General features: G+C 46.0%; 1 protein-coding gene across 1 annotated transcript in view; it reads left to right on the plus strand.

Moving 5' to 3' along the window:
* Window positions 1-550: 550 nt before the first annotated feature.
* The window catches only part of GFRA1 (GDNF family receptor alpha 1), a 196,553-nt gene continuing 181,126 nt past the window's right edge, over window positions 551-15,977 (plus strand). Inside the window, exons 1-3 of the mRNA XM_012803685.2 lie at window positions 551-847; window positions 1,696-1,989; window positions 3,202-3,285. Coding sequence (XP_012659139.1) covers window positions 808-847; window positions 1,696-1,989; window positions 3,202-3,285 — 418 coding nt within the window. The 5' untranslated portion in view covers window positions 551-807. The remainder of the gene's footprint in view (window positions 848-1,695; window positions 1,990-3,201; window positions 3,286-15,977) is intronic.

Raw genomic sequence — 15,977 nt, forward strand, 5'->3', positions numbered from 1 at the left:
CCGCTGGTCCCCTCACCCGGCTGCCTCATTAAGGCGAGCCTCGGGGACAGAAAGGACGGCGACACGGGAGTAGCGGGTGGTGGTTTGGGAGTAGAGGTCCGGCAGCTGAGCGAGCTAACCAGCGGGCGCGAGGAGGGGGCGGCCAACTTCCCGGGAGAAGGGGCTCTTTCCGCGCCAGGGCTGGCCAGGGAGCTACCGCCGCAGCCGAGGGCTGCGACTCCAGGCAGCCGCCGGTCAGCTCCTGGCTCTGGGAAAGTAACGTTTATTTATTTGTTTGCGTTCAGCCTCTTGGGTTCACCCGATAGGCACCCTCTTGGACTTTGGGACCCTGCGTCGGATCTTTCCAGCTCTCCCCGCCCCAAGTCGGTGGCCGCCGGGAATATACGCACATGCGCCCCCAGCGCCCCGACCCGGGTGGGGGTGGGGGTGGGGGTGGGTCCTCACCAGGGCGTTGAGAAGTCCCCCAAGGCGGGAGCGGGGGAGAGGAGAGGGGTGGGGAGAGGAGGCTTCGGCGTTCTCTGCTCTCATTTCAAAGCTCTCCCTATTCTAGGTTGAGTCGGACCTGAACCCCTAAAAGCGGAACTGCCTCCCGCCATCGCGCCCCGCCACCCTACTGGAGCCGAGTCGCCGGCGGCGGCGGTGGCTGACTGACTGGGAGTTTCCTCTTACACTGGATGGAGCTGAACTTTGGGCGGCCAGAGGAGCGCGGCGGTCCGGGGATCGCTGCATGCTGAGCTCCCTTGGAAAGACCCAGCGGCGGCTCGGGATTTTTTTGGGTGGGAAGGGGACCAGCTGCGCGCCGGCACCATGTTCCTGGCGACCCTGTACTTCGTGCTGCCGCTCCTGGGTAAGTCGAGGCCCCCCACTGGCTTTCTTATCCTCAGAGAAGGACCGGAGGGTAGTTAGCAGAAGATCCACCCCGCCGTGACCCCCAACTGAGGCGCGGGTGCGGGGGATGTGGGAGGAAGTTTTCTTCTGGGGAAGGGGATCATGAATGCTCGGCTAGGGAGGCGATGGTGGCGAGGCAATGACTGCAGGTATTCGTGCGTGGTTTTTGTTTCTGGTGGTTTTAATGATCCAGCCCAACGGGGAACCAAGGGGCCCTCCAGCCTCCGGCCCTGCGCCCTTTGCGAGTCCTAGGATCTCGCGGAGGGCAGGTGGAGCATGGGCGAGCGTTGGGTCGGGAGAGCAAACTTCGAAGGGAAAACTTTTCCCCGAGCCCCAAGTAGCGTCTCGGCGCTCCCGGCCTGACGGACCGCTGGCCACTGTTAGTCCGCCCCAGCCCAGAACGCGGCCAGCGCCCTGTCGGCCACCGATCCTCCTCGGACAGTCTCCGGGGGTCAGCCGAGCCGGGCTCAGGGAGCGGCTGGAGCCTTGCTCCGGCCGTGCCGCCCCGGGGTAGAGGGCTGGAGAGCGCATTGGACAGCGCAAGCTTCGGAGCACAGCGCTCAAAGCCCGCGGGCTGAGTTTGCGCCACCCTCTCCTGAGGGCCAGGAGGAGGGGATGGGGCAGGAGTTCCGTGGGACTGGAAAACGGTTACCCGGGTGTAGTGGGGTGGGCCCGCAGCCTGAGCAGGGTGCCCTGGAACATGTGGTCGAGCGTCCTTGTCCATCCTGGGCGCGTACCCTCTCCCGGGACAGGGGCGTCGGGATCTCTGTCCCGTGGCACTTAGGCTCCCTCCCCTTCACCCCGCAGACTTGCTCCTGTCGGCCGAGGTGAGCGGCGGGGATCGCCTGGACTGCGTGAAAGCCAGCGACCAGTGCCTGAAGGAGCAGAGCTGCAGCACCAAGTACCGCACGCTGAGACAGTGCGTGGCGGGCAAGGAGACCAACTTCAGCCTGGCGTCTGGCCTGGAGGCCAAGGACGAGTGCCGCAGCGCCATGGAGGCCCTGAAGCAGAAGTCGCTGTACAACTGCCGCTGCAAGCGGGGCATGAAGAAGGAGAAGAACTGCTTGCGCATTTACTGGAGCATGTACCAGAGCCTGCAGGGTACGCGTGTCTGACCCCCGTCCCCGTCCACCACTGTCCCTCCCAAAGGCAGGCGGGCCCCTGCATCCCCAGGCCGGCTGATCTCATCCTCTGCTGCTTCTCCCCAGCTGTGGAATGAGGACCTTTCATTGGCCCCCTGGGATAGTGGCAGCTGGTGTTTGCTGGGCCAGAGCAGCATTGTTGGGCCTGATTGTTTTGGAGGAGGCGCCCCGGGGACCGCACTGACCTCTTTGAAACCTGGTGGAGCATCGGAGAAGGAACCCACTAAAGGCCACCCAAGGAACCCAAAACTTCTAAGCCTTACAATCTAAGGAGAGCCAGCCAGAGGCTTTAGCTGGCTTCACTGCATAATAGGAAAGCTTGCCCTGCATCTTGCCTGGAGTTTCCCCTTTTTCTTTTTCCCTTTAACCCACTCTGACATAAGATAAAGAATTATAAAAGGTCCAGCAGAAACCACTCTATCTTTACCCCCTCAAACCTGATAAAAGGCAGATGTGTGAAAAACCATTTGTCATCTTAGATTAGGGGAGTCTTGAACCAGCTGGTGTGGTTCAACCTTGGTTAACACAGAAGTAGCTTAGGGAGAGAAAGATTCACTTGTCACAACCATCCATTCCAATGGGAATATTTTTGTGCCAGGGGTGGGTCATGTTTGTAAATCTAGCACAGACATTCTGTGCATTCATTCTCCACTGAGACCCAGGCTGAGGATTTGTCATGTACAGATTTGACCTGTCAGCTACCACTTCTTCCAGAATCTATTAATGAAAACCTATTTCAGAGATGGACTGTTTAATAGTCAGGGTACCTGCTTTCTGACTGCATCCCATGTTTTGGAAGCAAATACAATGTAGGTCTTGTCTGGGTCACCTTTCTTCCATTGGCTCCTTGAGGCAAGCTGAGCTTGTGACGTCACCAGCTCTTTCCTCTCTAATTTCATTCCTTTGCAAAGAGTAGGAGAGTTTTCTGGCAAGATCGGGCTGGGTTGTTCTTCAGTGTTTTCGTGGCACTCTGGGGAGAACAAGGACAACAGAGACAGAGGGAATGAAGAGTAATAACTACAGCCAAATAGATGCATTTGCAATCTTTGAAAGTTTCAGCATCTTTTTGTTACACAATCATAACATAATTAGAATTCAGACTCAGCAGTGAAAAACTGCTTGAAGTGTGTCTGTTTTTCAGATCTGAGTCTAATCTTTCTATTGTTTTTAGGAAATGATCTGCTGGAGGATTCCCCATATGAACCAGTTAACAGCAGATTGTCAGATATATTCCGGGTGGTCCCATTCATATCAGGTAAGCAGATTTATACTTCCACTCTGATGCCTTTGTCTGCTTGAATTTCTTGGCTTGCATTCTCTTTGGCTCTCAAGTAGTGCATAAGTAGGTAGTTGAATGGCACAATGTTTCTGGGAAATTAGAAATAGGATGATGATAATGAAGAGGCAGAATGCCTAGAGAAGATTGTATGACTTGAAAGTAATTCTAAATGAAGTAGTGTGTTATGGTGATTTGGAAGAGGTTGGAGGGAGGTGACTTGGTTGGATTTTTTTTCACATTGAAATATGATTGGCCAACTCTTACAAAGGGAGTGCCGCTTCTGTCTGTAGGTGGCAATCGTATTCTCTTCTTGCTGTATACCTTGCACAGTGCCTCCCTGGAAATGGGATCTATTCACATGATGCCACTTACTTTACAAGACACCTGAAGATAATCTTAGATTATTGAAAATTTTTGGATGAATTCACTCATCTGCCTTTGATTTAAAAGATTAAGCTCTACCATTTGTTAACAATTCCTCTGTTTCTATTTTTTCTTAAGCAAGTGTGTGTGTTTATAAGAGAATGTACTCCTGCCTGACGGCCTTTTAAAATGTAGTCTTACTCCCCCATGGTTTGTTGTGTCTTTCTTTGCATTTCTATGTGTGGTTTGGAAATGAACTTAGTTTTAGACTTAAGTTTTTCATAACATCTGTATTCAAACAGTGCATAAATAATAAGGCAATAATTTTTCTAAATGACATACAGATTCCAGACTGATGTTATCTTTATTTACAGTTAAGATGTTTTCTTAAGTATATATAGCAATCACAAATTATATGTTTCTTGGTGGTTAATGTTGAATTTAATTTTATGAGGTGATTGATGGTTTGTTACTGGTGAGCGTGTTCTGGTGTTATAAATGTTTTATATGTTCTTGGAGAAAAGCCATAGAACCAAGGGAGTATGTAAATACCAATATTACGTGTGTGTGTGTGTGTGCGTGTGTGTGTATTATTTTTTGAGACAGTGTTTCACTCTGTTGCCCAGGAATGACATCCTTACACCTTGATGCAGCCTTCAACTCCTGTACTCACGTGATCCTCATCTTTCCTAGTAGCTGGGACTGTAGGCACATTCCTCTGTGATTAGCTAATTATTTTTTTGTTAATTTTCTGTAGAGACAGCGTCTTCATATTGCCCAGAATGGTTTCAAACTCCTAGCTTCAAGGGATGCTCCTGCCTTGGCTTCCCAAAGTGCTAGGATCATAGGCACGAGCCACTGTGCTAGGCCTGTGGGGGTGTGTTATATGTACATCTGTTCATTCACTAAACATCCACTGAACACCTACTATGTTCTAGGTATTGTGATTTTGGCATTGAGCCAATTATCATCTCCACCCTCATCTCCACCCTTATGCATCTTAAAGGCAGCCAGCAACTGACATTTATTAATCCCTTATTATATGCCAGGAACTGTGTTAAGAGCATTATATCATTAACTTATGTAATCACCGTTAAGTGCCTCTTAGGTATTATTATTTCCAATTTAGAAATGAGGAGATTGAGACATGGTAAAATTAGGAAACCAGCCCAAGATCCCAAAATGCCTACATGGTAGAACGAGACTTTAAACCCGTAGTTGTTTGTTTCTAAGCTTTTGTAAATCTACCTCTTGTTTCTTGGAGTGTGATTCTTAGACCATTAGCATCGACATAGCCTGAGACTTTGGAAGAAGGGCAGAATCTCATTTTACTACTGAATCAGAATATGCATTTAATGAGCTCCCTAGGCTGGGTGCTTCATATGTATGTGAAGCTTGAGAAGCCCTCTTCTACATTATTCTTTTTCTTCAGAGGAAAAGTAAGTGTGTGTGTTTGTGTGTGTATGTGTGTCTGTTGTCTGTTTGGGAATAAGATAATAAGGGTACAGGTTGAGTATTAGAAGAATTCATATAACATCCTGAATAATGCCAATAATTTCCAGTCCAAATTCCTCCTGATACTGTTTGTCCCCTGGGATCAGGTAGGATAATAGCTCAAGCAGTGGAAGAGAGATGTACTAGGATGGCGTGTGGCCAGTGGGGTAGCAAAGGCAACCTGACCTCCTCCTGCGTCTGAGGGGTAGTGCCTCTTGCCTGCTGCCTGCTTAGTCTTTGTACTGATTCCTGGAAGGGGATCCATGGACATCTGCAGGGACACCTTTACTCCCCATGGACATTGAGAAGTGAGGAAGTAAGCAAGGAAGAAGGGCCATTTGGGTTTTAATTTCTGAATTGCGATGAGCACTAGGGTTTTTAACAGACTCCTTTCCCCTTTCTCAGTCACTGTCTGGTAATCAGAGTAAATACTCTCCAGCTGTGGCAGCCATGGACCAAGAGTCCCCCACTGCGCCTTTGCATCACCTTTCCATCCTTGCCATTATTTTCATATTTAAAATGCTGTGGTCTTTCTCAGATACCACCTGCTTGTCTGAATTTCTTTTATGAGTGTTGGAAATTCTTCTGCATGGACCAGGTTTCACTCATTCACTGGATCCCTCTCAGCTAGGTTACTTTTCATAGCAAATATGAATCTGAGTTTGTTGTAAGACCCATCCTGCCGAGAACCCAGAAGTCATAATGAATTAACCAGAGCTGAGAAAGCGTTGTCTAGAGTTCCATTTTATATCTCAAGGGCATTGACTTTGGGTTCCAGCACTAATGAGCTTTGACCTCTGACAGTGACTGTGTTCCTTAAGTGGGATAGTAAAGCCAAATGGAGTCTTGAGAGGTTTTAAGTTGTTGAATAATGCATATTATCCAGTTTGGCCTTTGTAGGATGGAGAAGCAGGATGATAAATGTTGCTTATTTCACGTTTGAATCTCAGTTTCTAGAACATCTTTTCTGCCTTGAAACTCTCTCTAAGGAAACTGGGACAACAAGGTCTCTGCTTTTTACAGATATGGTAGCAATCAGAGTTTCCCTATTTGGATTTCTCTGCTCAACGTGCAGCGTACGTCCATCCACATATGTTTAGTGCTGGGGTGAATCTTCACACTGAACAAGACACGTGCGACCTTTCTTGCCTTCCCATTTTCTTTAGATTCCTGAGACCCACTGCCCCCTTTGCCACTGTTTTCCTTGCTAACCAGATGAAAGGCCATGTTGAAGTATTATCAGTGGCCTGGTGCCAACAAGGAAGGGAACAAAAATAAGGTAGAGTCTAAAAACTGTCATCTGTGTTCTGATGCCTGAACTGCGGAAGGGAAACCAAGAAGCCAGCTCACATGAGCATGGTGGTGGGAGGCTGAAGGGTTTCCTCCCTTGGAAACGTGATAGGAAAAGATGCCTTTGGCTCCTAAGGCATCTTATAGGCTTGAAGGGGTGTTTTACCTGTGGGTTGATGGCAGTGTGGTTTTTTAGGGGTCTGGAACATGAAGAGTCCGGCAGTGAGCAGGCGTATACAAAGGCAGAAGCCAGCCAGGCATGATGTTGAGTAGAGGAGGGAACATGGGAGAGGGTGGTAGGAGCCAAGAGGGTGGAGCTGTGCCATCTCCAGCAGCTCTGAGGGCAGGTGCAGCAGTGTGGTGTTGAATGCCTGCCTCTCCCAGCCACAGCTCCTGCTCTTTCACCTCTGTTCTGCCTCCTCCTTTTCTACCTCAGAAAAGTTCAGGAAACAGTGAGAAGTAAATAGTGATTTGAAATGATGATGAGCCTGTTGGCTTTTTTGTTTGTTTTTTAATCTCTGAAGGGGGAAGAGCAAAGCAGGGAGAAATTTTGAAAGTACAGTAGGTGCCAAGAAAAGCCTGATGGAGGATCAGAGGGAGGATATAAGCCCCTCTTTGGCAGCAAGAGAAAAACCAGGCTCCAAGATTTAAAATTATTGATTAGGAGATTGGATTTTGTAGAGAAGAGTCAAGCGATGCCGGGCCTTCCTTGAACAGAATCAAAGTTGATGGGATTGCATACAAGGCAAAGCCTCAGCCTTCTGGATTGGTCCTCATTTCCCTTCTGAGTTCTAGAAGTAGCTTGGACCTTCCCAGGAGGACTTAGGATCTTGACATTAGTTCCCAACTAATTGGAAATGTTTTGTTGCAGGATGAGATGCATCTAGACGCTTTTGAGTCCTGGCCCCTTTTTGTGAATGGTGCGATGAATAATTAGCTACATTTAGCATACCTGCCTTAATCTACTATTATATTCATGACATTATTTTAAAAATATATATTATTATGAATGTTGCATGAACCCAGCATGGTTCCCATCTCGTCAGGAGGCTGAAGGTGGAGGATTGCTTGAGCCGAGTTTGAGGCTGTAGTGTGCTATGATGGCACCTACTGCACTCCAGCCTGGACAACATAGTGAGACCCTTTTTCTAAAAAAATTATTTTTTACATGTTAGAGATGCACCTTATGACATCATTTGCTTTCTTGTGGAGTCATGATGAGAGAGAAAGGCTTGTGCATAGCAGCCTTTGCTGCCGGTGGGGGTGTGATGGTCCTCTCCTTTCTACTCAGTTCTTTAATGGGGCTGTTTCTGTATTTGAGCACCCGCATTAGTTCCCTGCTACTTACTCTGACGTGTGGTAAACTCTGTAGCAGGCCAGTAGGGGCGCTACACGGCCAGGCCCTGCCCTCCTTCATGAAGCCATACACTACCTCCCACCAGCGAGCCAGACCATTCCCCGACTATTTCACGTGCATTCACTTTCCTGTGCGTTTGCACGTGGCCTTGCCTTTGCTTGGAAATCTTCTGGTAGTTTTTCAAGACCAAGATCAAATTTCATCTCTGAGAACCTTGCTAGAATTCCCCAGACAAGCACTTCCACTCAGGACTCCCTCACGACGCGCTGTGCTCTTGCCTTTCTGTTAGCTGTCAATCATCGTGAATCCAGAGGGCTGACTTACGTGTCTGTCTTTCCCACTGGAGAGTCGTGGACTTGCTTTGTTATGCCATGTGTCTGTGCAGCATCAGCCATCCTTTCTGGTCCTGAGCAGGTGTCCCATCCACGGCAAGTGGCTGAATGTCAGGGAAGAAGGGTCCTTGCTCTGTTGTACAGACTTTTGAAGGTCAGAGAGGGGAAGCAATTAGACCAGAATCACACTGCTTGAGGGTGGCCTGGGGAACCTTTCCCAAGACATGGCAGTGCGGTAGGGGAGGTCAGTGTTGGCTTCTTTCTGTCTATGGACAACTGCCTCCCTTCCTGGGACCTCAGCTGCCACTTAATCTGATGACTCGGAGCCCTCCCTCTTCTTCCAGCCTCTCCTGACCTCTAACCAAGCATGTCCAGCTGAGTTCTGGACAACTCCATCTGATTGTATCTCAGTATCACCTGGTTGTATCACCTCAAACTCTGCCTGTCCAAATTGGATCTCATCATCTCTCCCCCTTTTCTCCTTGTACCCTCTCTTCCTGGGTCTCCTGTCTTATGTATTGGCTTTGTCATCTGCCTGATGGTCTACACTGTGAACTGTAGGGTCACTTCCATCCCTCCTCCCATTCTCATTCCTTCAGCTGGACCCATCACCAAGTCCTGCTGAGATTACCTGCTGTCTTTCCATTTCCAGAATGTCCCCGTCTTATCTTTGCATGGGCCTTGTTCACAACCTCCCTCTATCTGGTTTTCCCAGTCCAACTTGGCCTCCTCATTGCAAGGTCTTATCTTAGCACCTTGGTGACTTACAGGAAAGATCTGGCTCTGGTCTTCCTTTTCAGACTCTTTTACATAGTAATTGACTTGCTGTCTTGCCCCAGACACCCTGTGTCATAGACAAGGAAGGTTGACCAGCTACTGTTCTACCAGCGCTCTGGGCAGTTTCAAATCCCCACATCTTCACACATCCTGGAGAAAGAACTCGAGCTCTGAAGCCCCTGCTACCTGGGTGAATGAAGCCAGCTCTGCCACTCGTTTTGTTCTGAGCTCTCTGTGGCTCAGCTTCCTGGGTGTGAAACGGGATGATGATAATGACTGCGTTATAGGTTCCTGTGGATTAAAGGTGCCGTATATCAAATACCTAGTATGGTGCCTGAAACAAGTTTGGCCCTTAGTATATCTCTGTCATTTTTAATGCTGCGCTAAAGCCCTGCCTGATGTTGGGTTGCTCCTGACCCCAAGACTGGGACTCTTTTCAGCAGACTGTGTTCCCTGATCCCAGAACCGTGATTCCATGTGTTGAAAGGTTGGCACACCTGAGCTTTCAGAAAGGCTGCTTATAAACCACCTTGGACAAGCTGTGAAAAATCTATCCTCTATTTAAAAAGCCCTAAAGGAAAGTCCTGTCTTCTACTAACCCAGCTTGAGGCTTAACTGCCCCATGGGAAGGTCTTCCTTGTTGCTGCTCTGAGTCCCTCCAGCACCTCTGGAGTCCTGTCCTTGTGCTCCTAGGTTGGGGGTGAGTTTGTTGCAGCTGGTCATCACCCCAGGTGGAGCTCTTCCTGTGCTTAAGGATTCTGCGATCAGCTTCCCCTTCTCAGTTGGCTGATTCCATCCCTCCACCCTCTCCCCATAAATCTTCCTTCCAACACCCTCATCGCAGCAAGAATTACTGCTGCCTGAGAAGGGCATGCCTTAAACCTGGGAGAGGCTTCCATCTCCAAAGGCTCTGCTAAGTACACTTACATTTCGCTTTCACAGACCACTACTTTTGGTTTTTATTCTCTCCCTCTTCTGCCCCTCAGCCATCCATTTTTTTCCTGTAGAACCATATGAAATTACAAACAGGTAAAAAGTGGAAAAGAAATTTCCATCACTGAGAGTCTCACTGTAAACATGTTACTAGGAGTCTTTTCTGATTTTTCCTATATATGCATTTGTATATGTACATGTATACATCCATCCATGCATACAGACATGCATTTTTTTTTTTTTGCAAAAATGAACTCACAGTTTACACATATTCTTTCTTATTGACTGCTTGATTACCTGAAGAACTTGTATCTTTCTGTCTCAGTGAGCACTTCCTAAAGGCAAGATTAGATTAATTGTATTAAATGTGTCAACCTCAAGAAGGTTCATGAATAAAGCAGTAGGACATTCTCGTATCCAAATACTTAGCGCAAGGGCTGGAGTGTTCCATTGAAGGCTGTGAAGGGACAGACAGTTAAATATTTTGCATAGAGTTACTTACTGTAGGTCCCGTTACCAGAAGAAGGGAGATAAAACATCCCTGAGTGACAGGTAATTGCGTGAACTGAAGATTGTTACAAGGTGCAAATTATTTATAGCCAGTATGTCTGTCCTCATTCCTTCTCCTTAGTCCTCTGAAGTATTTCTTTTTGCCATCTCTTAATTTTTCTGCTGTCGAAGCTTGTTCTTTCCAAAGAATGTCCTTTTTATTTTTTGTTCTCTAAGACACAGTAGCAAATTCTTAAGAGTAGTTATCAAATCAGGGCTTGTTTGGTCAAAAAAGTCCTGGTCCGGGAGGCAGGAGACCTGGTTGTGCTTCTTGCTTCATTTATCCCTAGCTAACTGGGTGACCTTGGGTGAGGGCGTGCCCTTCCTCAGAGTTGTCTCCTCCTTTTATATGAGGGCAGTGGACTGGGATAGTCTTTAATATTTTTTTTTTTCCTTCTTGAAGGGTTGTATAATCTTGTATTATTCTAGGACTTACTGATTTTCTTTCTAGCATTTTCTTCATGCCGAGGAAACTTGGTGATCTTGGCATATGTATCTTTCATATTAATAACATTCATAGAGCAAGGTTGATTCAGTGGCTACCTTACTTTGAAAAGTAGAATATATTTAAGGCATCGTATAATATTTACATACATGGAAGAAGATAAAGTAAAAAAAATGGAGAAAATAGGGACAGGGTGGAAATGAGAGTAAAAAAGAGAAAATCAAGCTGAGGGTGAGTTCAGCAGATACAATGCATGTCATAGGATTATGTTTAAATAAATTAAATGATCAGAAGTGCCATCTTTGTTTTACAAAGGGCTAAATAAAATCACTGGATTGTAGATGCGGTAGGACTTTTAGAGGTCGTTCTACTCCAATCCCCGTATTTTACTGATAAGAAAACTGAGTTTCATAAATTTATAGGACAATAGGACATAAATCGTCTAGGACAGTGATGACAAGTAAAATTAGGTGTGTGTTCGTTTTTAAATTGATATTTGAAAACTCTCAATCTCCTGTTTTTCTCCCTCAGTTCAAGAGAGCTTTCACCTGTTCAGATCTGCGCACCCTTCAGGATACCACACTTCATTGCTTCTGTTTGGTGGCAGTTAGGGTGAAAGCCACAGCCACTGACTTTAGTTAAGGGAGTATTTGTCCATTGTTTGGCGGCAAGGATTAATTAATAGGTCTCTGTGACAGGAACTACAGGCTCAAATGTTAATTTTCCTTTCTTTTTTTTTTTTTTTTTGCCCCCCTTTAGAGTTGTCAGCAAGGAAAAAGTGAGAAATTATTTGTTGCTTTAAGCCCTCTCAGCCCTCAGATTAAAAAAAAAATTAATCTTTCATCTGGAATTTTTTGTTAAAGAAGGTAACCACTTCCCGTAATTTAGAGACTCAACTAGCTGGGTCAGTGATGAAAATGAATGGGTAATTTGCATAAGGGGCTAATTTATTATGTCCCCTGGGCATTTCTTTCATCTTCCTTTCCATTCTAATTAATGTTCTAAGAGGCTTTATCACTGTATCAGAAGTTAGGGGTGAAAGCAGCCATTGTTAACCTTTATTATTATGATTTTTTATCTTCTGTGATCTTTTAACCATTTTCTTTTCAAATCCAGGATTTGCATAGACAGAAGTGCTGGGTCTATAGAGAGAAGATTTTAGGGGTGTGTTCTTTTATGATCTTTCTTCAAATAGTAGGTTGTTGTAAAAATAAAAATGACTCAGGATAGCTCTCCAGATCTACAGAGGGATTTGCAGAACATACAGAAGGCTATGGCTGTGGTGGCAGAATTGTTTCTAAATATGAGAGCCCTCTAAAATATCTATATAAACATGTATACACACGCACCCAGACGTACATAGAGATCTGTCTGCTCATGTGCGTAAGTGTATTTATACTGTGTGTAAGTGTGGGTACTGTCAAATATCTTGCCTCAGAAAGATCTTTCCTGACACGTGTTTCAGTTGGTCCTGGCTGTGACAAAGGCAGCTGTGTGTGAGAGAGTGACACAGCTGAGGAAAGGCAAGAGAACAAGCAATTTCTTCGAAAATCAATTGCAATTTACTCTTACTAAATTGGCCCCAGGTCCGCCCTATCCAAGCATTAGCATATGACAGACTTTTAATCATTTGGTCAAATGGCCTATTTTTGGTCAAACCACCGTTGCCTTTGGAACTCTGCCCACTCCAGAACTATATTCCCCAAACCTACAGTGGCTTTAAAGGGAGGTGAACGTGGGGAGGGGAGTCTCTCTGGGGGAGCCCCTGCTGTGTGTCTGCTGCCTGTTCAAGGCCTATACTTCCTTTTGGTTCCTCATCTTGGGAAAAGATAGATACTGTGCCCTCTGATTTCCGAGGAGGAAAACTGGGCTCAGAGAGGTTGAGGAACTTTCTCAGGGCCACACAGCCAATACCTGGACCAGCTCAGACTCGCATCTTGGTTCCTGTGACTCCAAAACATGTGCTCTTTCTCTTGTTACGTGATGAAATTTTAAGCATAGAATCCTTTTTGCAGAAGGAGATATGTAGTCTGCTATTTCCCTTCTTAATTCCTACCTTCTCCTCCTCGGTCTTCCAGCTTAAAATACCATTTGACAAAGGGCCTTGAAAGTTGAAATGTAAACCAGTACCTATTATTTTAATATTTAGCCCTGCATTCTGATGGGTTCTTAATTGACAGCCAAAATCCAGAACACGCATGCTATTAAAACCATTCCTGCGGAACTGCAGAAATATTAACCAAAGAAGCAATTTCTGGATTGTATCTTTTTTCATTTCCGTGTGAGATGGAAGGCTTCTAACGTGGAGCAGAATGCCTAGGGCCATTTTTTGTCATGTTGTCATATAAATAGCAGTACACAGTGGTAAAGAAAAGAATACATAGTTTAGTCCCACTTTAAGGTGACCTAATGCGCTATTCATTTGTCTTCCACCACACTGGTACCACTCTCCTTCACGTGCCCGTGAATTGTCTAAGAAGCACCACGCCGACTGTTATTTCTGTCGTCCTTTGCACATTATTGTTTTGTGTACGGTTAATAATGTATGAAAATAAGTATCGATTGCATTCTTTGTTGGAATAGGCCAGCAGGTTTCTTAAAGCCCATGTTTATGAAATGTTTCATTGATCACTGTTACTATGAGTTTTGAATAAACTCGTGATGAAGAAGATGCCAGGAGATCCCTGAATTCCGAAGAGTCCTCAGTGGAACTGCTATATTCTACTAAGCTTAAGAATGGCAAGTGGCATTAGAGTGGGAAAAGGAGTGGACGAGGCTGAAACTCTAAACACATTCCAACTGGAAATGATTGTCATTCCCAGGATACCTCCAGAGAAGTAAAAATAATCACAGCAAACATTTGTGAAAGGCAATGGGCTAGGTGCTTGACATTCAATAGCTTGTTTCATCCTTGTTTTGTAGAAGTACTCTTGGCCCCACTTGGTGGACAGGAAAATCGAGGCCCATATAAGAGACCTGTCTGAAGGCACACACCTAGGAAGTGGTAAAGCCAGCATTCTCACCAGGAATCTGGCTCCAGAAGGCATGCTGTAGTGTCCTTTTGCACGTATATAACAGATAAAATATCTCATGAAGGTTAAGAGCACACATGGCAGGAAGGATTGACTTTTTCTTTTTTTTTTTTGAGACCGAGTCTCACTTTGTCACTTTTGGTAGAGTGCCATAGCATCATAGCTCATAGCAACCTCAAACTCTTGGGTTCAAGCAATTCTCCTGCCTTAGCCTCCCAAGTATCTTGGACTACAGGTGCCAGACACAACACTCGGCTAATTTTTAGAGACACGGTCTTGCTCTTGCACAGGCTAATCTCAAGCATCTGAGCTCAGGTGATCCGCCACCCCCTTGGCCTCCCAGAATGCTAGGATGACAGGCAAGGATTGATATTTTTTCCCTGAGTGATACATTAATATATTTAATACCTATAATATTACATATTACATATATTTTGTATCAATAATACATTTATTGATTTTAGAATGAAGAAGTAGTCACTTTCTGTGATCCTTATCAGTTTTTAGTTTTTCAGTGTAGTGGAATTTCATTCTTCAGAGTTTATTCATCAGATATTTACTGACAACTTACTATGAGGAAAATGAGAGACCTAGGTGCTTTAGAGGTAAACAGGAATAGTCCCTTAAGAATTCCCTTTTTTGGTTTGTTTTAGGGATAAACAACATAAATTATGATGAGTGAATAGATCTCAATACAAAGCTCATATGAGCTTTTGTGACCCTATGGAGGGAGTAACTGACGAGATAGAGTTGTACTTTAGAGAAGGTTACTAAAGGGGACTTTTGAATTGGGTTTTGTGGAATGGATAGGAGTTTGGTAAGTAGAGAATTCCAGGCAGAGTCATCAGCATGGGCAGTAAGGTGCTAATAGGCTATTTGCTGTGGTTGGGGCTGCAGGTTTGAGACATGGTGGAGAAAGAGCTAAGTAGAGAGAGAGGTGGGTTTGTCATACTTAGGGGGTTGGCCTTTGTCAGAGTAGAACTGGGGAACGGGATGGCTGATTCACCTTTGCATTGCTGGAATTTTCAGATTGAATTATATGAAACTGCCATGTTAGTAGGTCAATATTGTAGAATAGCAGAAGTTGCAAACAGTTCAACTTAATACAGTTTGGTGTCATAAAAGCACACACAGAGGCTTTAGATGCTCTGGACTGGAGAAGGACATAAGGCCTGTTGTCAGTGAGTAACCCTCATCATACAAGGTACCTTCTGGGGAAGCAAACAATGAGGCCAGGAGCACTGAACTATGGCCCTGGTGGAGATAGAGAGCAGATGTGGCTCAAGTTCAAGCTCCTTCCTTTCAGACTTACCTTCTCCTGGGGAGAAAAGATTCATGAGGCTGGCTCCAGGACACAAAACAGAGTACACAGACCCCACCATTTAGGTGCCAAGGGCAGGGTGGGCAGAGGAACAGGTATCAGTAAGGCTTCCTGGGCCTCCCTGGGTGGTCCTGGGAAGGTGGATGAGGGCACTTGGGGAGCAGAATGACAGGAGAATGGACAGGTACTAGCAGGAGTAAATGCAGGAAGCACATTGTCTGGGACCAAGTCTCAAAGGGCCTTGGATCGTGGAAGGCATTTTGGCATGTGGTAGGAGAAGGGAGGGGTGCCTGACAGTTGTTCAGTGGGGCCCTATGAACTAGAGTGATGTGACTGGTGAAGAAGACCTCCCCAGGTAGGCAGTGGGTATGGGACCTTCTGGACCCCTTAGAGGAGTGGATTCTCACCTGCCTTTCTTTGGGGCCTTAATCATGTCCTCTTTCCTGGGTTCAGGGTGGGCTTTGTTCTCTCACTTGGGGACAGTGGGTGGCTCAGGTGTGAGAGGGTTTGGCTCCCCAGCCAGCACTGTCCTCTTGCCTGGGACAGATGGTGCTGCCCTGCCTTTCTTGGGCCCTGACGGTAGTGCCTGTTGGGAGGACTCAACCAACGTATTGGCTGGTTCTTTCATTTATTTTCAGTTTACTCTTTTCTTTTTCTGGCTCCCCCGTCTGTCTTCTGTCTCTCTTGGCTGTTTTCTGTGCCAAATTCTCAACTCGATTCAGAACATTTCGCAAGAGGACATCTGAATAAAAACTCAGAGGTTGTAAATTAAGTT

The sequence above is a fragment of the Otolemur garnettii genome, unplaced genomic scaffold, assembly GCF_000181295.1.
Source record: "Otolemur garnettii isolate 467f Iridium unplaced genomic scaffold, OtoGar3 scaffold00021, whole genome shotgun sequence".
NCBI lineage: Eukaryota > Metazoa > Chordata > Mammalia > Primates > Galagidae > Otolemur > Otolemur garnettii.